Source organism: Ambystoma mexicanum, chromosome 3q, assembly GCF_040938575.1.
Source record: "Ambystoma mexicanum isolate Mex_15411 chromosome 3q, UKY_AmexF1_1, whole genome shotgun sequence".
In the NCBI taxonomy this organism is placed as follows: Eukaryota; Metazoa; Chordata; class Amphibia; order Caudata; family Ambystomatidae; genus Ambystoma; species Ambystoma mexicanum.
The window spans coordinates 377,742,396-377,764,673 of record NC_090926.1 but is presented as its reverse complement, the minus strand read 5'-3'; the positions used below and the strand labels follow the sequence as shown (position 1 = coordinate 377,764,673).

Genomic DNA, 22,278 nt, shown 5'->3' with positions numbered 1-22,278 from the left:
CAAAGGACTTTCTTACCGCAACAGAATCTTTGATCTCCTTGGCATCAAAGTAGGCCAGGGGTCTCATCAGACCCACGATGAGCCTCTCAAACTTTCCCGTTAGTTCATATTTCAGATCATCGATGAGATCCTAAGCAAAGACGGAGACATAAAGAGGGGGAATGGAACAAAGTTACTCTTGGAGTCGGTATCTTCTAAATAAAATGAATGCTCCACATATCTTCACTAGAGAGTCGATTATGTAACTGATCCGCTCCTGGTCTGGCATCTGACATTACTCCAATACGCCCCTTGCTTGAAGCCCATCAGACTTACTCGGTCAAAATATATTATTCTGACAAAAATAGAGAGGCAAGCCCTTTGCTCTCGTGAATCACTCCTTTTGTTTGTGCAAGATGTCTCTCTTCAACTTACCAGGCCACATCGATTTCACGTCACCTTTTGAAGGGTGTAAGTGTAGTCATAGCAACCTGTCATTAGCTAGCGCCCTTAAGCCTCCGGGTCAGTGGCTGCGCTTTACAAATCAAATAATAATAATCCCTTATGCACATTTTGATGCAACTCCACAGAAAGATGTTGGCGGAATTGGATGTAGAATTGATCGTCCTCCCCAAAGGAGGCATTTGTATTCACAGAGCAAATGTTGGCACTTTGTTATTTTTTAAAATGACCTCTGTAGGAACAGATTCAAAGGAGAGAGTCATGCCTTGGAGGTCACTTCCACTTGCACACTTGTGTTCCATTTCAAGGATAGTTTTCAGATGGCACTCTTCTATGGATATTTACAGTATCAGTACTCTGTGGGGATTTTATAGGCAGGTGAGCAATTTCTATTAGTTAACACTCAATGGTTACCATTCAAGAGATAGTTATCTACATTTCAATACTCGATTATAATCGCATGGAACAATTGGAATGAATCAGTACTTTGCCATTGTGAATAGTTGTATAGGACCTCTCTGCTTTGTTACATAAACATATTTATACAAATCAACCTATAGAAAATGCCTGCTTGGGAGCATTCTCTAAACAGTACTCTGTAGTGCTAACATTTTCTACATAGGTTTTCAGGCAGTACTGCCGAGTGTCTATATTTGTGGAAGAAAGTTGTCACTAGATTGGTACTGAGTGGAAAGATGGCTGCATAAATCTATGCACAAAGCTGAGCTCTGCAAAACAATATTTGTAGAAATCTCCTTCCAAATGGATATCTTCTCATATAGAGATCCTTACCAAGAACTATCCGGCAGCAATGATGGATGTGAATTTTGAATTACTCATTACCCAGTCGTTGAATTAATTAGAGTTGTTTAAATCATAGCACCATTGTAAAAAGAGTTAAATCAGTCAGTTCGCAGGCATCCATGTTAAGTAAAATCATCTGTGATAGGAGTAGTCTGTGTGTGTCTTTTGGTGGGGAGGGGGCACGGGTCATTACTCCACAGCACATTGCATCGCCACTCTGTGGTCCCTTTTGCACAGTGATTTGTATTGCTCAATATCCTATGGTAACCGTTTGAAAGAGAGATGTTGAAGTATCAGCATACTTTGAATTACCCTCAAAACGATTCTATTACTCATTATCCAATTGTTACCCTTCTGTTTAAAGATTTTAGCAACCAGCACTGGTAATATAGCCCTGCCAATTAGGCTCTTGACTCGGGCATATGTGTTTAGCATGAAAGACGCAGTTTTGAATCCTGGCATGGATAACTTGGCACGTTGAACTTTTGAGGTAGACAAATTGTGTACCATTAAATTGAGCAATAAAAACATATTTTTAGTAAGTTAGCAGTGTTAGGCATGTAGTGCCATAATAATGTCCTATTATATTCCTCATCTTGCGCTGCGGCCATCTTCCTTTAGAAAAGGCCAGCATTTGTTAAGGCTGAATTTCATTTTTGTGGTTCTGGCTCACTAAATGTTTGTGTCCCCTAAACGTTTTGCTGCTTTCCATGTTTTATTAATGTTTCTTTTGTGACTACTGAAGTCCACCCGTCACTGAAACCATTTTTCTGGTGTGCTGCTTTTAGCAGCCCTTACGGCTACCAGGGTGGGGGTCTTTAAGCACCATATTTTGGTTCAAACCTGAAAGTGCTGTGGAGTAGGCTGTGGAAAGCTGTGTTTTAGTCTTGACTACACGAGGGCTGTAGCCACTTTTGCTGCATTAGGACGCCAATGCAGCTCTATGGTAGCCATTGGGATGCTAATGTATTTTTTTTTAAGCTCTGCTCCGTGCCATTTTGTGTTGGGACCTTTCCATGTCCTGTGTGGACCATGTGGCATGACCAAAATGATGGTTCTGCTGATGCAGGGTCATTCTGAGCCCGCAAAGCCCCTCCTCTGACGCCATTTGAACTGGTGTAGACTGGTGTAAAAGACACCTAAATCTACACCCAGTGTGAACTACACGGTTGGCTTGGCAGTGTTTAGGTTAGTCCGGCTGTCAAACATCTGTGTGCTGGGTGTTGTGTGATAGGTGGCTGGTTTAGGCCAGCCTTTGAGTGAAAGTGTTATCAATGGGAGGCTCTGTGCATTCCCCATATCAGTTCCTGATCCTCGCCTGAAGAATGCTGCAAAGATGGACTGCTGTTGAGCACCCTACATCTCCTTGCTGATGGAATACAATGCAGGGCTCTTCCACTGCTTTTTGCTTTCCTACCAGCTGACTGGATTGGATGTCCTTGCTGAACTCTTCATCGACTACACTTTCTAGACTATTGGTAACATTCTTCTGGCCCAAGTTCCTCGGGTCGGGTTTCACGCAACTGTTCCTGGCTTGCGAATCCGGCTAGCTTGCAGCTTCTCTACCTGAGCGCCCTTATGGGACATCTTGGGTGACCTCCAGCATTGACTCTGACGTGGGACTTTTTCATTTCCATCTGTCTGCACCCTACTGCACCGATGAGCTTCCATGTGGCCCTTGCTGGCTTCTGCAGAGCTCCAGCCAAGCTGTTTTCCTCTGGCATCTCTCTTTGTGGGGCCTTCCTCATCTGGATTATACTTGGTTTTGAGTTCAAGTGACAGCTACCCAGTGCCCCAAGCCACCTCTAGACAGTCCTAAAACTGCATGGGTCAGAAATCACATGTGACAATCCTGTGCTGAATCGGAGCAGCCAGCACTATGTACACGTTCCCAGCTCCTGGGTCTCTGATCCCATACTTGGTTTCCTTTGAAAAGGTCACCTGAGTCTGGAAGTAGTGGAGTTTGAAGCCCCCTCGCTTCTATTGTTGATTCTCCTTATCCAGAGTGCCCCTTGTGTTCCTTCTCCAAACAGCTCTTCCAGGTCCACTAGTGCACAAACCATTGGCTTAAAATCTTCTCTGGGGACCCTTGGGCTCTCCTCCTTACTGGTTGCCTCTACTGCAGCACCTGCACTCTCCTAACCTTTCCCCAGGACCGCAGCAGGCCTATTGTATTCATCGCCTTGATTTGGGGTACAAGCTTTGGAAAAACCTCCTAAAAAGTGACGTAAACAGGTATTTTCCTGGACTTTTTGGTCTTCCTTGGGTTCCTGGAGATTCTTAGAGGAAAACTAATTGTAGGTTGAACCAGTGATCCATTAAAGATTTGAGTGCAATAAACCACTGAATTTCACTCTGTCCCGTTAGGAAACCATGGTGTTACCATAACCACATATGGCTAGAGTGATTCTCATGTTTCTTGTGGGGTGACCTGGGACTGATTCACACCCAGTGCCATATTTCTTATCTTTATTGATGGTGTATGTTTTCTAGTACTTATCTTGACTGTGTTCTTTACACCAATGCAATGCTTTGTATAGTTGTATAGTACATTATGTGTAGTGTATTTCATTGTGCACCCATAGTGGATTAATTGCCCTTTGATAACAGCCGATCCCCTTAGTATGAGTGAAGCCCGACTTCTCTGCCACATTAAGCATTGAATGAAGGCTGGTGTAACTTGGTGGATGCCCGATCCTCCCATTAAGGATCGGTCTCTTCACACCCCTCTCCAGTGGACACATTTATTAATATGATATTCTACTTTCATGCAGTGATTAGACAACTCTATCAGTAAACTAAGGTTGTGTTGTAGATGAGATATTTGATACTTCTTGATGACCTTCTTGTACAGATAACATTGCTAATTAGTCCTTGGCTGCCTTCCTTTAGAGATTATTTCATTCAATACAGTATGGCCACAATTCTTCAAATTCCATATTAATTAACATGCAGGTGATATTTGTTCCGTAAAGGTTTTGGAATCAATATGATTTGGTTTCATTTCGCTAGAGATTATATTATTTAATATTATGAGCTGTACTTTGAAGGATACCTTCACCAGCATGATATGGTCATCTGCCTGATGGAAGTAACATCCAGGACAATGTGGAGGCCTTCCTGGTGAGATTAGAGTAGTCAATGTGCCACGCAGGCACTGCTGGAAGAAGTGCTTACCTTTCCATAGATCATTTTGTATGTCTGTGTGATTTCCTGGCGCTGACGATTGCTTCTAGAAGTGATCAGGTCAAGGATGGCTTCTTTGTCACTTCCTGCACGGAGGCATTAGGGATGGGATTAGGAAGAGACAACAAAGGAAAAGGTATGAAATGGAATCAGAGTACGAGATTGGGTTAAAGAAACAAAACTGAAAAAGAAGCAAAAGGGAGACGATGGGAGAAAAAAAGAAAATAAGGAAGAAACAGAACAGGAACAAATAAGGTGAAGGGAAGCTGAAAAAAAGAGCAATTCAAAGGGAAATGTAATTGCAGAGGGGGAAGAAAGAAGGAATGTAGACAGAGTGAGTGAAAGAGGCAGAGAGGGGGAGAGTGGGAGAAAGAGTGAGATCAAGGGACAATAGAGATTGCGAGAGAAATATATAAAGAGGGAGAGAGAGGGAAAAGGTGCTTCAGAGTCATGATTTTCTAAGCTGAGAAAAAGCACTTCAAACACCTCAGTCCCCTCGCACCTGCCGGTCCAACCACATACCTATCCCCTTCATGGCCTTGTATAGTGCCTCGGCATCATGGTTGGGATCAAAGTTGGGGAAATCCTTTATCGAGCCTCTGTATCTTGAACCCTGGAATAAAATGATAAAGGAAGTTGATGAGCAGAGTGAGGGGAAGACAAGAAGTAAATGCAGCAGGGGCCTGCAACATGCAGCTCTACAAAGGTTTTGGACTACGACTCCCATGACCCCTTCTCATTGACTATCCTGGGGAGGGCTGATGGAAGTTGTAGTACAACACATCTGGAGAGCCAAAGATCGCAGACCCCTGCATTACATTATCTCTCTGTGCATGCCAATGCTTCCTGTTGCCAACAGCACAGTAACAGCAGAAACACGGGGCATCTCCAGGAAACCACACTCACATCTACAAACATAGAAGCAAACCGCCTACACACAAGCAATGCTATCACACAGGAGATGTTTATCTGAGTGTCATGCTTAAATCAGTTAAAAGAAATCCCCCTCCACACCCTCGTGGACACAAGACTCGAGAGTTAAAATAATTGTCACAAACACCCATTTTGTATTTAAAAATTGTATTGAGACGGATGAAGAAACAGAACAAGACATTGAAGAAATGGGGAGCAAAGACGTAGCGATCCGCAATAACTGTAGGCAAAACGACTACACATTTTACAAATGTATCATCATCGCATATTTAAATGAGGAAATGTCAAGTATTGCATAACAGACACATACTTTACAGAGAAAACCACCGCCACCCCAAGTTCTTTCTTTACAAAAGCAAAAATAGGCTTTAGACGTAGCTCACAATATAAGGATGGATACTTTTATGTTCTTATTGCAGTTTATCAATGAATTGCTTGTGTGACAGGTTTCAATTTGTAAACCACATCACAATTAAAACATTGGAGTCACCTGGACTCTGAGCTTGACATGAGGGTTCCGGACTAGTCCATAGACCGACATCAAGGGACAAACTGGCAGGGCTGTGGCAACGGCGTAATAAACGTCTGGAACCCTAACTATGGCTGAGGTGCATGTATTTCTGCTGCCTGCGGTAAAACACCATCTGTAGCTCGAATTGGGCTACCACCTAGCACTGCCTTGCTTTAGAACCAGCCCTGACCACCCCTCATCAGCACGTTTAAGTTACAATTCGCTGGTGCCACATTTAGATAGAATTGTGAATACTAGCATGCGTCACATCTAGACAGGACTGTGTATGGTAGCCGAAGCCACGTTTAGACAGAACCGTGAATATCAGCCTGCGTCAAAGCGAGACAGGATTTTATATGTAGGATTGCGTCACATCTAGACAGCATTGTGAATGTTAACTGGTGCCACATTTAGATAGAAGTGAGACTTAACCTGCGTCACATCCAGACAGGATTGCGAATGTTAGCTAGTGCCACATTTGGATAGAATTGTGAATACTAGCATGCATTTCAACTAGTCAGGACTGTGAATATTGCCACGAGCACCTTTGGATAGAATTATGAATATTAGCATGCACCACATCGAGACAGGACTGTAAAGGTAGGCTTGCGTCGCATCTAGACAGGATAGTAAATAAATATTGCTACTGCCACATTTACATAGAATTGTGAATATTAGCATGCGTCACATGTAGACAGGACTGTGAATGTTAACTAGTGCCACATTTGGATAGAACTGTGAATATCAGTCTGTGTCACTTCCAGACAGGATTATAAATGTTAGCAAGGGCCACATTTGGATAGAATTGTGAATACTAGCATGTATCTCAACTAGTCAGGATTGTGAATATTGCCACTGCCGCCTTCAGATATAATTATGAATATTAGCATTCACCACATCTAGAGGGGACTGTAAAGGTAGGCTTGTGTCACATCTAGGCAGGATTATAAATATTGCCACTGCCACATTTACACAGAATTGTGAATACTAGCATGCGTCACATCTTGACCGTAATGTGTATGGTAGCCAAGCCACGTTCAGACAGAACCGTGAATATCAGCCCGAGTCACAATGAGACAGGATTGTGAATGATAGGTAGTGCCACATTTAGATCAAATTGTTATTATCAGCATGCGTCACTTCTTCCTTAAGATTGATTAAGATAAACTATGATAGAAGGGAATAGTTTCTTACCTGTAACTCCATTTCTCCAGCATTGGTATCTTTCATGGATTCACATGCTTAGAATATTCCCAGTCGTCAGACTGGGACCCCTCGGTACACATATATAGCCTTTTCCAAAGGAAAACGTTCGACACTTTTGTGTCCTATCTACGTCCTTCTAGGACCCCGCCTACGCATGCTCCGCAGGCCGTGCTAGTATAAGAGGCCCGCCCCCGCGGCTCCCCTTCAGATTTCGGCCCCTCCAAAGTAGGCAGGGTTAAATTTATCACAACCATTACATACGGGGAGGTTGGCGGGCGCATGTGAATCCATGAAAGATACCAATGCTGGAGAAATGGAGTTACAGGTAAGAAACTATTCCCTTCTCCAGCATTGGATCTTTCATGGATTCACATGCTTAGAATAGATTGTAAAGCAGTAACGCTTGAGACGGCGGTGAGAATGTAATGTAACAATATATATCCTCACCCTACTACACAATGCATATCTACCGTAGGGTTAAGTTAAGTCATAACGTTGCCCACATAAAGTATATCGCCCTTAAGAGGGTAGACAACAGAATCTCCACAGGGAGGAGCTTACCTTACTGAAACAGATGGCGCAGGACAGCTCTTCCCATCTGCACCTCGTCTGCATGCTGCCTGGCAAGGCAGTAGTGGCGGGTAAACGTGTGGAGCACTGACCATGCCGCAGCTTGGCATATGTCCGTCAGCGGAATCCCAGCCCATAACGCTGTTGAGGAGGACATCGACCTTGTAGAATGAGCTCTAGGATGTCCTTGCAGTGGCCTTCCGGCCTTAGAGTGACAAAAAGCAATCGTCGACGAGACCCATCTAGCCAATCCCTGTTTAGAGATTGCTTTTCCTCTCGTCGACGGACCATATGCGACGAACAGTTGCCGAGTAGCCCTGATGTCTTGCGTGCGATGTAGGTAGAATTTCAGAGCCCTCTTAACATCCAGGGTATGAAGAGTTTTTTCTGCTGCCGATGGAGTGGCGAAGAAAGTAGGCAGAACCACGGATGAGTGTTTGTGATATACCGTCAGAACCTTCGGGACGAACATAGGGTTAGTTGCCAGGACTACCTTGTCCTTAAAGAATCTTAGGTAGGGCGGGTCCACGACCAGCGCTTGTAGTTCCGAGATACGTCTGGCTGATGTGATAGCTATCAAGCATGCCAACTTCCACGAAATGAATTTTATGTCGGACGTGGCCATAGGCTCAAAAGGCGGTTTCATCAAGCCTGCCAACACTGTGTTGAGGCTCCACGTCGGGGGAAAACGTTTGACCGGGGGAAAAGCTCGAAATAAACCCCGCATGAAGTGTTTTACCAGTCTGTCACTGAATAGAGGAGACGACTGCCTCTTACTTGTGAACCTCGAGATGGCTGCCAGGTGTACCTTTATCGATGAGGGGGACAATCCCTTTTCTGCCAAGAGGAGCAGGTAAGGTAGAACTTGTTCCGGCGTCACCAACAATGGTTGTAGGCCCCGTTGTCCTCTACACCATTCACAGAATCTCTGCCACTTATAGGAGTAAGATTTGTTAGTAGAAGGGGCTCTAGCCGCCTGTAGAATTTTTTGGCAATCCTCTGAAATGTCTAAAGCGCCGAACTCCGAGAAGTCAGGAGCCAGGACGGAAGGTTGAGACTGTCCGGGTCGTGATGCCACACCGTGCCTCTGTCCCGGGATAGAAGGTATGGGACTTTCGGAAACGCTATGGGATGTTCCAGCGATAGATGGAGGAGGTCTGAGAACCACGGTTGCCTCGGCCAGTATGGTGTCACTAGAATCACCCGGCAATTGTATCTGCATATCCACTGTATTGTTTTCCGTATGAGGGGAAACGGGCGGAAAGCATAGAGGAACATGTCCGTCCATGGGAAGGAGAACGCCTCCCCCACCGAACCCTGTTGGGGCCATCTTCTTGCAAATTGCTCGCATTTCTTGTTGTCTTTGGTCGCGAAGGCGTCCAGAGGGGGGTGACCCCATTTCTCGAACACTTTCCTCAAGTGACCCGTGTCCACTTCCCACTCATGTATCTGGGCCATGCTTCTGCTGAGGGAGTCGGCTTGGCCGTTCCTCACTCCTGGAAGGTGATGAGCCACGAGGGAAATTTCGTGCTTCGATGCCCAATGCCATGTTTTCTGGGCTTCTATGGAAAGAGTCCTTGATCGTGTCCCTCCTTGTTTCCTCAGATAAAACATGGCTGTTGTATTGTCGGTCAGTATTCGCAATCGCAAACTCTTGATCTGTGGTAGGAACGCCTTCAAAGCCCATCGTACCGCTCTGAGTTCCAGTACGTTTATGTGTAGGAGTGACTCCGTTTGAGACCAGCGACCTTGCGTTTGGAGAGCACCCATGTGCACTCCCCATCCGGTTAGGGACGCATCCGTAACTATGGTGCTCTGAAACTCCGGCTCCTGTAGGGGCACACCGTTGTTCAGATTGTGGGAACTCTGCCACCACTGAAGGGTCCGACGTGGCTTGTCGTCGTCGATGGTTATCCTGTCCGACCACGATCCCTGAGCCTGTGTCCATCGGTCCGCGAGGAATTCTTGGACTGGCCTCATGAAGTCGACAGTTTCTCACCAGATGGATGCAGGATGCCATGGCCCCTAGGACCGAAACATACTTTCTCACTGAGATCCTGGTGTTTCGCCGTAGCCGGGCCGCTTGTTGAATGAGCCTTGAGGTCCTGTCGAGAGAAGGTTTCACCAGCCCTAACTGAGTCTCGAACTGTGCCCCCAAGAATACCAGCGTTCTCGATGGCCGCAGAGAGGATTTCTCGAAGTTTATGGCAAATCCTAGCCGTTGTAGAAGCTGCATGGTGGCTTGCAGACTTGTGTTGGTCGACGCTGGGGAGGATCCCCTTACCAGCCAGTCGTCGAGGTATGGGTATACATGGTGGCTTTGCTTCCTTAGCCAGGCAGCCACTGGAGCCAGGCATTTTGTGAACGTTCTGGGGGAGGTCTTGAGCCCGAAAGGAAGAACCGTGAATTGGTAGTGAGTTCGCCCTATTACAAAACGTAGGAATTTCCTGTGTTTCCGACACATTGGAATATGGAAATAGGCGTCCTGTAAATCCAGGGACGCCAGGAAATCTCCCTTTTGAACTGCGCGGATCACTTCCTGCAGAGTGAGCATCTTGAATTTCAGGCTCTTTAAGGACTTGAGATCGCGTAAGTCTAGAATGGGACGCCATTTGCCGTTCGGCTTTTTTACGAAGTATCTTGAGTAGACTCCTTGACCTCTCTGTGATGTTGGAACTAATTCTATCACGCCCTTCGCTAACGAGTGTAACCTCTTGTTGCAGTACCTTCATATGGGACTGAGCGGTGAACGCAGGTGGAATTTGCGGAGGGTTGTGTTTGAATTGCAGAGAGTGTCCGTTTCTTATAGTGTCTAACACCCATTGGTCCGTCGTTATCCTTTCCCATTCGTCGATATATGCTGAAACTCTTCCCCCCAGAACGGTTTGTGGTATGTCACTGCTGATCTTTAATTTGCTTGTCTCTCGACGATGGGTATGATGGTCGTCTTCTGGAAGACTGGAAGTTTCGTCGACGGTTAGCCGATTGTGAGGCACGTCGGTATCCCTGGGAGGGGTAAGCCGATCTGGCAAAGGATCCGTCTCCAGAAGAGAATCTTGAATTACCTGAAGCCCCTCTAAAGGGACGAAAAGACTTGTAACTTCTGCCACTCTGGAGGGCACCCAATGAACGTGCCGTGTCCGAATCTTCTTTCATTCCTTTTAGGGCCTCGTCCACCTTCTCACCGAAAAGAAGGTCTCCCTCAAAGGGCATATCTAAGACCTTGTATTGCACTTCTGGCCTGAATACCACCCCATTGTTGATTTGCTTGAAGCCTGACTCAGCGAGATCCATTGCAATGTTTATTGCGTGATTTGAGGCTTCCTCACCCTCTCGGACCAGCAGCATCGCCGCCTTCCTCTGTTCTTCTGGAAGATGATCAAGCAGCGGAGCTAGTCTGTGCCACATCTCCCTATCGTATCTGCCCACAATTGCCAGAGAGTTTGCGGCCTTTACTGTGGTCGCTCCCACGGAGAGCACTTTCTTGCCAAAGGCATCTTGGCGTCTCGCTTCGTTCTCAGGAGTCGTCGTGCACTTTGCTGTGCCTTTGCCTTCCTCGCTGCTGCCGCCGACACCACCGAGTCCGGTGTTGGTTGGGAGGATAAACACTTGGGGGTAGACTCTGGAGCCTTAAACTTTTTTTCTAGGCGTCCTTTCACTGCTGGTTCTGAGAATGGGTGTCTCATTGTCTGCAACCCCTCTTTCCATACATGGTCTAGTATTGGTATCGAGAACACCGACCTCCTTCTCTTGCCCATGTGGTCGAACAAATAAAAACAGTCCTTTTTCTGTTCTTCCTGGGACAGACCAAATTCTTTGCATGCCTTCTCCATCATAGAATGGACTTCGCAGGTGGTTTTGGCGGTCCCGCCTTCTCCACACTGTGCCCGCTTTTACTCGACTCTCGACTCATGGTCGATCTGTGATGATCGCCAGAGGAGGATTTCCTTTCCTTCTCATGCTTTTTTGATGAGGATGATTTCTTTGCCGAGGAGTCTCTAGTGGAGTGACTGCCAGACGACTCTTTTTCCGACGGTCTAGATTTCTTCGCCGGTGGTTCCTACGAGACCGCGAGGCGTGATATTTTCGCCGACTGTGTGGAGCCCACCTCCGAGGGGGGGTATGCCCCCGCTCCATCATTCAGCCATGCCACCAGGCGTCTGTTCCGGTCTTTGAGGGTTTTTTGAAAAAAACCCTTGCATATGTCGCAGGTATCCGCCGAATGGTGAGGGTGGAGGCAATATATGCAGTCCATATGCCCGTCCCCCTCGTAAACCTTTTTTTAAGCCGCATGTCGCGCATGGACGGAACAGCGCTTTCCCTGACACAGAGGACATTATTACTCGAAATCCAATAACGCAACCTAGTACAAAACAGTAGGACAACACGAGGAGATCCCACTACTTTGGAGACGGTTGAAATCTGAAGGGGAGCCGCGGGGGCGGGCCTCTTATACTAGCACGGCCTGCGGAGCATGCGTAGGCGGGTCCTAGAAGGACGTAGATAGGACACAAAAGTGTCGAAAGTTTTCCTTTGGAAAAGGCTATATATGTGTACCGAGGGGTCCCAGTCTGACGACGGGGAATATTCTAAGCATGTGAATCCATGAAAGATCCAATGCTGGAGAACTGTGAATACTAGCCAGCGTTGCAATGACACAGAACTGTGAATGTTAGCTTTGAGACATATAACCCACTTATCCAAAAGCTCAAATTTCTGCATACTTAGCTCACACAAAAATCCACACAACCACCTTCTCGCACACCAAACTGCACGCACTTCACTGGAACAACAAACATACAACACATAAGCCGCACCAACACCACACGAGGACTGACATCGATCAAACATTCACACCCAAGTTCAGCGCACAGTGAAAACCGGACTGTAGCTACCAACAGGACATCACCTCTCTCTTTCCTACTCCCTCTATACCAGACTTACCCCACCCCACAATCTTGTTTAACATTAACAATGAGGGAACCTTTGTCAAGGGGCAGGAAAATGTTTGGCCTTTCAAATAATAATTTAATTACTGTATACATAACTGTTTGAAAGGTATTAATTCTTATGGGCATGTCACTTTTTAAAGCAAAACTAAATCTGCACAGAGTGTCTTCATAACAAGGTATTCCCTTCTCTTTTTTCTAAAGAAAAACTGTATTAAATGAAGTTACCAAGCTAAATGTGTCTTTAACTGAAAATCAGGTTGAGGACCTGGCCATCAGACAAAGAGTAGTCCTCAATGGTTTGCTAGGGCCTAACACTTTGTCACAGCAGATAGGCAACCATTAGCATGTGTAGAGCGAAATGCCAATCACTCTGCTGAAGATCCTGCTTTGTCTGAAGCCAGCAGCAGTTAACCAGTGTGGGCAAGGGCCAGAAGAAACAAAGCCCCTCAACCCCCATTATCCATCACCGCAGGTGGCAGTCTTTGGGGGCAAGTGGGCAAAAACGGCAACATGGGTCATCCCAACACTGTCAATGTGAACTGCATGCACTACAAAGGCGCACATCACATTATAATAGAATAGCAATTGGCAAGGTGCACAAACTAATTCCTCAAATGTGACACAATAAAACGTGTATACCATACACCCTAAAAGTTATGTCAGCTTCAGGAGCAACTGGGCATAGTTTTTTTATTTTTATTTTTTTTTAATTTTATTTATAAAGCGCAAAAAACCAGGCCCAGGGGCAACCGGGCGCATACTCTTAAACAGGTTACAAAAAGCAGTAGTTACCGAAGTTACAAAAATATACAGCATATATACATGTACCGAAGGGTACCATTAACAGCGTATAATACAGGGACAGAGCAGAGAGAAAATGTATATTCAGTTCTGTACCCCACATGGAGTCTGGACTGTGTCAAGGTCTCATGAGACTTGGGAGAGCAGCCATGTTTTAGCATTGTTCTTGAAGGAGTGGAATGATGGTTCAATTCTGATAGGTGTGGGCAAGGTGTTCCAGAGTTTGGAGGCCAGGACGGGGAAGCTCACCCCACCAGCTTTTTGGAGTTTGCATCTAGGCACGATGAGGCTGTGAGTTTGGGCTGCTCTGGTAGGTCGAGTGGAGGTGTGGCGTGAGAAGCGAGTGGACAGGTAAGGTGGGGCGTTGTTCAGACATTTGTGAGTCAAAGCTAGGGTTTTCAGGGCAATTCTCTGTTTTACCGGGAGCCAGCGTAAGTCCAATCTGACGGAGGAGATCTGAGAGCGTCTCGGGATGTTTAAGGCTGCCCTTAAGGCATTATTTTGTACAGTTTGCAATTTATTAAGGTTAGACTGACTGGTCCCTAGGTAGAGAGCACTACAGTAGTCGATTTTGGCCATAACAAGAGGTCTGGCGAGTGTGATACAGTTGGTGGAGTTTAGGAAGGGTCTACAAGCAGTGATAAGTTTGCAGGTATAGGCCGAAGCTGACCCAACTGCATTTATTTGTCTGTTCAGAGAAAGCGAGGAGTCAAGATAGACCCCTAGCGTCTTAGTATCTTTGGAGACTTTAATGTCATTGCCGTCAATAATGAAGGACTTGTAGGTTTGGTCTAGCTTGTTGAGCCGATGATTTGATCCTAAAAGTAAGAGCTCAGTCTTATCATCGTTAAGGCAAAGTTCGTGCTGTGCCATCCAGGCCTGGATGACCAAGTAAACATCGTTGAGGGCTTTGGTGTCAGCTGGGTAGTCTCCTGTGATAGGGATGAGTATCTGGGTGTCGTCCGCGTAGTTAGTGTAGGAGACACCCAGATAGTCAAGCACATCGAAGAGGGGCTTGGTGAATACGTTATACAACGTAGGGGATACACACAAGCCTTGAGGAACGCCATAGTGAATGGGGGAGGGATCCGCTGATGCCAGCGGTGAGAAGACCCTCATGGACCTATTGCTCAGGAATTAGTGGATCCAGGCATTGGCAGAGTCGGAGAAGTGGGCTGTGGATTTGAGATGCTGGCAGAGTATTTGGTGGTTGACCAGATCAAAAGCCGCGGAGAGATCGAGGAGAAGGAGAAGAGCTAGCTTCCCATTGTCCTTCAGTGACTCCATCTGAGTTTACAAGTCGATCAGAGCTGACTCCGTGCCATGTTTAGGGCGGAACCCTGATTGTCTTAAGCCCAGGAGATTGTTTAGTTCGAGGTAATCCTGAATCTGCAGGTAGGCTGCGCGGTCCAGGTCTTGAGCAGGAATGGGACCGTAGTGATAGGTCTGAAGTTAGTTGGGATATTAGGGTCAAGGGAGGGTTTTTTGAGGAGTGGGATAACCCATGCATCCTTTAGGTTGTCGGGGACAATACCCGTCTTGAAAGAAGCATTTATGAATGCTGTAATGAACGGGGCTAGCTCATGAGATGCTTCTTTGATAATAGGTGCTGGGCAGGGTTCGCCTTGGCAATTGGAAGGTTTTAAATTGTTTATGATGTTTTCTACTTCGAGAGTAGTGAGTGGGGAGAAGGAGAAAGGTTTATGCGGATAGGTTAAATGTGTATTAAGTGTAGGTGTGGTCGGTGGTTGGTCAAGCTGTAGGGATTTCTGTTTGTCCCTGATTTTAGATTGGAGGGTAGCAATTTTACCCAGGAGTGCTGACTGAATATTGGTGCACCAAGTGTTGTCTTTTGAGCAAGAGTCAGGGGGGGCTGCAGGTGTCTCGAGTTCCTTAAGGATATTAAAGAGTTCCTTAGTATTGGACTGGGCTGACATAATGCGGTTATTATAAGAATCTTTTTTTGCCTGGAGTACAGCTTCTTTATAGTTAAGGGTGGCTATCAGAAGACTGTCCTTGTGGGCGTCTGAGTGGTGACTTTTCCAGCGTGACTCTGCTGAGCGTTTCTCTTTGCGTAACACTCTGAGCTGGGGAGTAAACCACGAGTTAAGGTGTGCTCGTTGTTTGGGTTTCCTCAGTTTGAGCGGGGCGATAGAGTTGATGGCTGCAAGCAGTGACTGGTTATAGATGTCGGCTAGGTTGGTGGGGTCTGAGCAAGTGTCAGGAGCGTTATTTAGTGTGGGAAGGATAAGGGGGAGTATTTTTTCTGTTGTAATGTTCTTTTTATTTCTAGTGAGGGTGGCTGGGGAGACCAAAGGCCTGGGTGGTGGGGATGCTTCAATGCTGAAAGTGATGACATGGTGGTCAGACCACAAGCAAGGGGCGTTGGAGATTACGCTAATATTGCAATTGGTGTCACTAAGCCAGTCAAGGGATCGCCCTTTAATGTGGGTAGGTTCCTGTATGTGGTGAGTGAAACCTAAATCTGTTAAGGTATTAGCTAGGTCGAGGGCCGCAGGATCATTAGGGTCTTGGTGTCCTAGTTTGAGGTCGCCAAGAATGATGGTTTGGGAGTTGGATTTAGCATTGTTGAGTACTAACGTAGATATATCATCCACAAAGGATGTGGGTGGACCAGGGGGTCTTTATATTAGGTGGATGGTAGCCGTTTGGTTAGCTGAGAGTCCAAGCTTGACAGAGAGTAACTCTGCAGTTTCCACCTTAGTGCTTGGGATGGTTCTAAGTTCTAATGAGTTTCTAGTGGTGAAAGCAATTCCTCCACCTCTCGAGGTGCGATCACATCTGATGGAGTAATCAGTGGGGATGGCCAATGAGAGTGCCGGGCCGGAAGCTGCGTGCAGCCAGGTCTCGGTGATGAAGTCGAGTTCCTGAGTTTTGATAAGATCAGCAATGTCCAGAGCGTGCACAGGTAGGGATCTTGCGTTAATCAGGGCAGCTTTAATTAAACCAACGTTGCTTGATGAAGCTGTGATGGTTTGAGTGTGATGGGGCGTGGGTGTGGAGGCGGGCTGTGCGTATGAGTTTTGAGGTATGAACTCAGGTACATGGGGTGTCCCTTCTTACCCATAAGTCTAGATCCTAATCTTAGGTTTCTAAGAGTGATAGAACATGGTTGGTTAGGTGAGGGTTTTTTGGCGAAATGGTCGAGCCATAGGGCTGGATCGTTGAGGTAGATGTTGTGGTATTGATGTGCAGTACTTTGGTAGGTATCAGGAGATCTGTGAGAGGAGGCCATGGATGAGGTGTGCAAGGAGCTAGGTACAGCTAAATCGGGAGGTGGTAGGTGTGATGACCTGGTAATTGACCACACTGAGAGTAGTACTTGTAATGAGGAGAGCAGTGACCTTAGGGTGGACCAGCGTGGTAGCATGTTACCGAGGTTAGAGAGGAAGGGCTGCTGGATATGTGAGGCAGTTATAGGTAAGCGTTACAGGCACTATTTGGCTAGGCAGTGCGTGCTCTGTACGAGCAATGCAGGCTAATGAGCTTAAGACAGATTAAGTCTACTTATTCAGAGTCAAGCAATGGGGGTGCATCAGATCAGGGTACACAGGCAAAGCAAATACCAAAGCTTGCATATACATTAGCATGTTAGGCAGGGAACAATGCAGAATGCAAGAGGCGTGATCTAATTGTAACGGTGCAACAATTCAGGCAGAGAAGACATTCTAGTGTTGGCAGCAAGCATTGGCAGATCAGGTAAATGTCAAGTTGAAAGGCACGGCAGAGGAAGGCAGGTACCCTGGAATTAGCTTAGATCATGTGGACATGTCTTACGCGGAGCGGTGCAACATATGCAGGCATAGATCAAAGTGTGGCGCAGCAAAATTGGGAATACACAATGAGCGTATCAGGCAGGCAGAGTAGCATATCATGGAGCTAACAAGTGGGTCCAAGTTGCGGTTCTGAGCAAGAGTTCAATTATTTCAAAAGCAAGCATGGGGTTGATAGAATAGTAGTTTCAAGGCAAGCACAGGCGAACAGAGCCGCAAATGAAAGCGGTGCCGTGGTCATGCAATGCCAAGGTATGGGCTGGGCGGCAATGAGAACAGACATAGGCGATGCAAGCAAATAAGGTGCTAAAATGGTGCGATCACTTGGTGGTAAGCAACCGCGAATAGGTAGCGACTAGGGGCTCAAATATGTAGTCAGCTCAGTTGATTAAAGTCAGGATGCTCGTAATAGATGTGAAGACTTAGTACAGGGGTGTGCATGGAGCAGTTTGCTACTGCTTGTCAAGTGGCGTTTGTGATTATATTAGGATAGTAAAGGCATTACCAACATCAGGATAGATAGCATGTCAGCAAGTTCAACAGGCAAGATAAATGCTTGTAGGGCAGTAGGCACAGAGTGGACAGCTTATATAGCTATACTAGGTATCAAGCTTGTGGGAATGAGCATAGCATTCGGAAGCTGGAATAGTTGATAAAGTTACCAGTCTTACTTTCAGGATGAGGAGAGCGCTAGACCATAGTTCCCCGGCCTAGTAGAACCAAATGGGAACAAATACAAAAGCAGCCTGTTGACAGCAGGTGACCCAAATGCAGTCCTTTGGGACCTAGTCCCTTCAGTTCAATGCTGGTACCAAAATTGGAATGAAGGGACCAAGTCCTAAAGGACTGCATTTCTGTTTCCTGCTGGCAACAGGCTGGGTTTCCACCTTACATTTTAGCCACACGATGGCGACTTAGCATAACGTTATCGAGTGCAGTATTCATTAGTGGGGTTCGATGGGGGCATGGGAGACCCAATACAATAGCAGTTTTTGATACTTCCTGGAATCCGCCCTGGCTAGACCCGGACCATCTACATCCCTGCAAAAATACATGAGATGTACGACGTAGCTATTGTGTACACTTTGAAACTACCATCTGCACAGTTTGGCTCCCACTGCACAGAAGGCAAGTTTGGTGTGCTATATGACCAGTTACCACTTAGCACACTGTTGGGGGAACTGTATATAAAAGTTGCCAGCAGGGGTGGACTGGGAACCAAAAGAGGCCTTGGAAATAATGTTCAAAGTGGCCCCATGTTGGACATTTTCAGCAAGCCCAATCCTTGCGAATATTTGGAAATTGAATGGGTTACTACACAAAAGAGGTCCAGGGCGCAGAGGCCTACCGGGAAATCTGCAGAGTAATAAGCCAGTCCACCCATGGTTGGCGGACACTGGGGCCATCACGAGTTGGGTGGAACGGTAAAATGCAGCGGTTACGCTATTACCGCGGTTACGCTATTACCGCTGCATTTACTGCTCCACCCAATCCCGAGTTCCGGGGCATTCACCTCCAGCTCAAGCTGGAGGTGAATGCACCAGCTTTAAGGGCATTTTTGGCATTACCGTCGGTGGCAATCGCGCCCCCCCCCAGCCTCATTGGGTTGAATGGTAATGGATACTTACTGCCCCGCCCGCATCTTGAGATTCGGCGCTAATAGCGTCGGACCGAGTTACGGTAGCGCTATTACCGTTGGGCGGTATCCCCGCGCACTCAGCGCGGGGATACCACCCAGCTCGTGATAGAGCCCACTGTCATAAGGATAACTGCCCACGGACCCAATGTCAAGAGAGTTCTCCTCTTCTGAGAGTCTGATCTTTAACCTACAGCACTTTGCATGCTGGGGCTTTTAGGACAATACATATAATGGCAATAAGTAAAAGTACAGGACTCCATGGGTCTCCATGGGATGCACACGCCTTACGTTCCAGCCACGAGGCTAAAGAAAACAGACCATCGGTACAAGGAAGGACAGAGTGAGTTGGCATCGAGCAATCCTCAAACAGGTCTACACAGCCCGTTCCTGTTGCTGTTTTGCTCCTTTTGTATTTGGAGAGGGCTAGGCCGTGTGCCAGGTTCCCTGGAGCCTCATCCCCGCAACACTTCTACTGGGATTACACACTGCTGTAGCGCTGCCTCACACAGACCCCAATGCATGTGAACACATGGACTTCAAAAGGTCTGGAGTAGTAGGAAAAAAGGGTTTGGCACAAAAAGGTAATCATTTCTTCATCTTCTCAAAGAAGGCAAACATGAGTGCATTTCAGATGTCCACCTTCTCATCACCTTAGCTGAATAATGCACAGAAGGGTCACTAAAGCCCCTTCTGTACATTGACCATGGCCTCGCCGTTTGACCTAAAATATTGTACATGGTACATTAGAGCCATTATGGACATGAACCTTGCTCCATAGGGGATAGACCACATTTGCATATCGCAAATAGACCCTTCAGGGGAGCATAGTCTCTTAGAATGAAACTGGAAAATGCTTAAAAAGTCGGACTTAAGGCAGATCTTTTAGCTTTATGGCTCTTCTCCTGTGGTATTCAATCCAGTTGTCTCTCAGGGAAATCTTTCATTTCCCATTCAATTGTGAGCGCATGGCCTTGCAGTCAATCCAATTTCCAGCGCCAAGATCTACGATTAGAGAATTAAAACTTAAGGAATAGCTGAATATAACTAGGTTCATCAGCTGTATGATCCATCAATTATTAATATCCACCCGGCAAGCAGAGATGAGCATTCATTTTTTGAGTGTGCCAAATGATGAAATGAGAGCTTCAGAAATGCTGCATGTGGTGTTACTGGAAATCTGAAGCACCACTGGCAGCAAAACATGCAAAGGACTAATTTTGTGGCGAACCTCGGGGATCTGCATATAGTAATTACTGTACACAGGGATTCGGTGATAACTTTACTGAGTGCACAACTGGACGCTTCCACAATCACACTTTCCCTTCGAAGCTTTTTCCGAATTAGTGTAGAGGTACGCAGAGTTGTCATTGGCTTTCAAATCAGAACAAGGTGCGCTGAATCAAAATGTGGAACCTTTTTAGAGTCATTTTGGAAAAGTACGAGACATCTAAACCTGAGAGATGCCCGAGTTCTCATAACCTTAGCAGATACCGACTGGCTGTATTTTATGGCAGTTGCGCTGCTTCCGCCCACCATCGTTTTAGCTCTGCAGATCCTAGTTTTACTTCTCACAATAAATGTTTACTGCATTTCCAAAGTTTGCTTTTGTACTCTCGGGGAGTGTATCAAGGGCAGATAACTTTCTGTTGAAGACCCCTTGCTGTTGCCAACCACTTTTTGCTGCAGACCACTGATGCTGGAAATGCATTGGAGGGACAGGGCCTCTGTCCTTGTCCTGTAGTCCCTTTTCACTTATGTTCTGTATTATTTTCTGCCCATGTGGGACTCCTGGCAGTGCAGCTCTTCCGGTTTCTGGTGTGGTGTACAGACGCATGGGATACCCTTATGGCACCCTAGTGTATGTTTTTAGGCACCTGTTTGTGGCCCACAGAGCAGGGTATGGGCTGGTGGCAGCTCCATGCTGAATGTGACAGGTGCTCTGAGTATCCTCCATTTTGGGATACCCAGGCCCCGCTATTGGAATCAGTTGATTCCTGATAGGAAACAAGATGGCCCCGGTGGGTTTTCACAAAGTCCTGGGAAGCCCTGACTCTGTCCCTTCTCCCTGACTGGCTGTTGGGTGGAAGTTCCATATATGGTGTTAAGTCCAGGGCAGACTGGCTGGAGCCTTACCAGTGACTGTTGTGGGTACACCCTGTGGGTGGGACCTGGGTGAATGGAGTGTGACCAATATGCACTCCTTGTTGTGGCTGTCTGGTTTCTGGTATGAGAGATAAAGACTGAGACAGCCCTGCCCGAAACTGGTATGAATGCAGTGTGTAGTGTTGAATGGCTGGGTACTTGCCCCAATACACATTCCTTGTTGTGAGTGTCTGAGAGGGAGAAGTATGGCCTGAATGCACTGTATGCCTGATTGGCTGATTGACTGCATGAATGCCCTTCTGTATGATTGGCTACTGAGTGTGACCCAGCAGTGTGGATGAGAGGCAGAATAGTATATCTGGGGACCTCTCACCACTGGAAATTGTTCAGAAGCTGTGTCTACACTTGAAGAGTAACTGGAACTGCTGATCCTCGACGCCCAGTTGGAAGAATAAGAACTGCTGCTGCATTTGCTTCGACCCGATCCGAAAACTGTCGAGTTCGCCGAGGACGGATCCGAGTGAGGACCTGGCTAGGCGCCCATTTCCCGTGCTCCGAATGACCATAGTGCACTGCTAACCTTCGCTGAAGCTCCCTGGAAATCAGACCCTCAAAAGGCTGCTGACCGGAGACGGGGATCGCTGAGGAGAACTAAGTGAAGCACCCGGACATCGACGCCGTCGAAGTCCATTGCCATCGATCAGGGTTCGGAGTATCGCCGTAACCGATGAAGGCCCGTTGAAGCCGTGTTGCCCAGAAGAGGGGACCGATTGATGCCGTGCCGCCGACGACTGGAGCCGTACGCTCCTTTGCCTAAGACTGTTGAATCGAAGGACTCCCTTGTCCGCACCAATGACACTTTATCCCGCCGGAGAAAGTAGAGGACGGCGACGCGCCGAGGAGAATCCACTGGTGGGTTTCCCTCCATCCAAAGACCACAAAGACTTCGATGACTCGACGCCCTTGTCAGGCCACAGTTCAGAAACGCTTTGCGGTCCTGAACTGTCAAACGCCGAGGTGCCCCGCACACCTCATCCTCGCAGGACGTCGCCGATGAGCACCACCTGGATCGACGCCGTGGTTTCACCACCCTTGAACTTTTAATTGACACCAAGTTCACCTTCTTCGAGGAGTCACTCAAGAAGGCTGCATCGACGCCTCTTCGAAGAACTATTCTCCACCAGGTACATTGGAGTGGGGGGGGGGGTAGAAACATAGAAGGAATTAAGACTTGTAGAACAATATATGGACTAGGCTTGTTATAGCTCTTTATTTTACAGGTTGCCCAGGTGGGGATATCTCCACACAGAACTGTATTCAACGGTAGAAGCCAGTATT

The 22,278-nt window shown here is 46.9% G+C and overlaps 1 protein-coding gene across 4 annotated transcripts in view; it reads right to left on the bottom strand.

The window, feature by feature from the left end:
- ANXA6 (annexin A6) overlaps positions 1-22,278 on the bottom strand; it is a 275,493-nt gene that overhangs the window by 154,059 nt on the left and 99,156 nt on the right. For all 4 annotated transcript variants that reach the window (XM_069654018.1, XM_069654020.1, XM_069654017.1 and 1 more), the window contains exons 3-5: positions 4,954-5,044; positions 4,423-4,517; positions 17-130 (exon numbers count right to left, since the gene is read on the bottom strand). In XM_069654018.1, the coding sequence (XP_069510119.1) occupies positions 17-130; positions 4,423-4,517; positions 4,954-5,044 (300 nt within the window). The remainder of the gene's footprint in view (positions 1-16; positions 131-4,422; positions 4,518-4,953; positions 5,045-22,278) is intronic.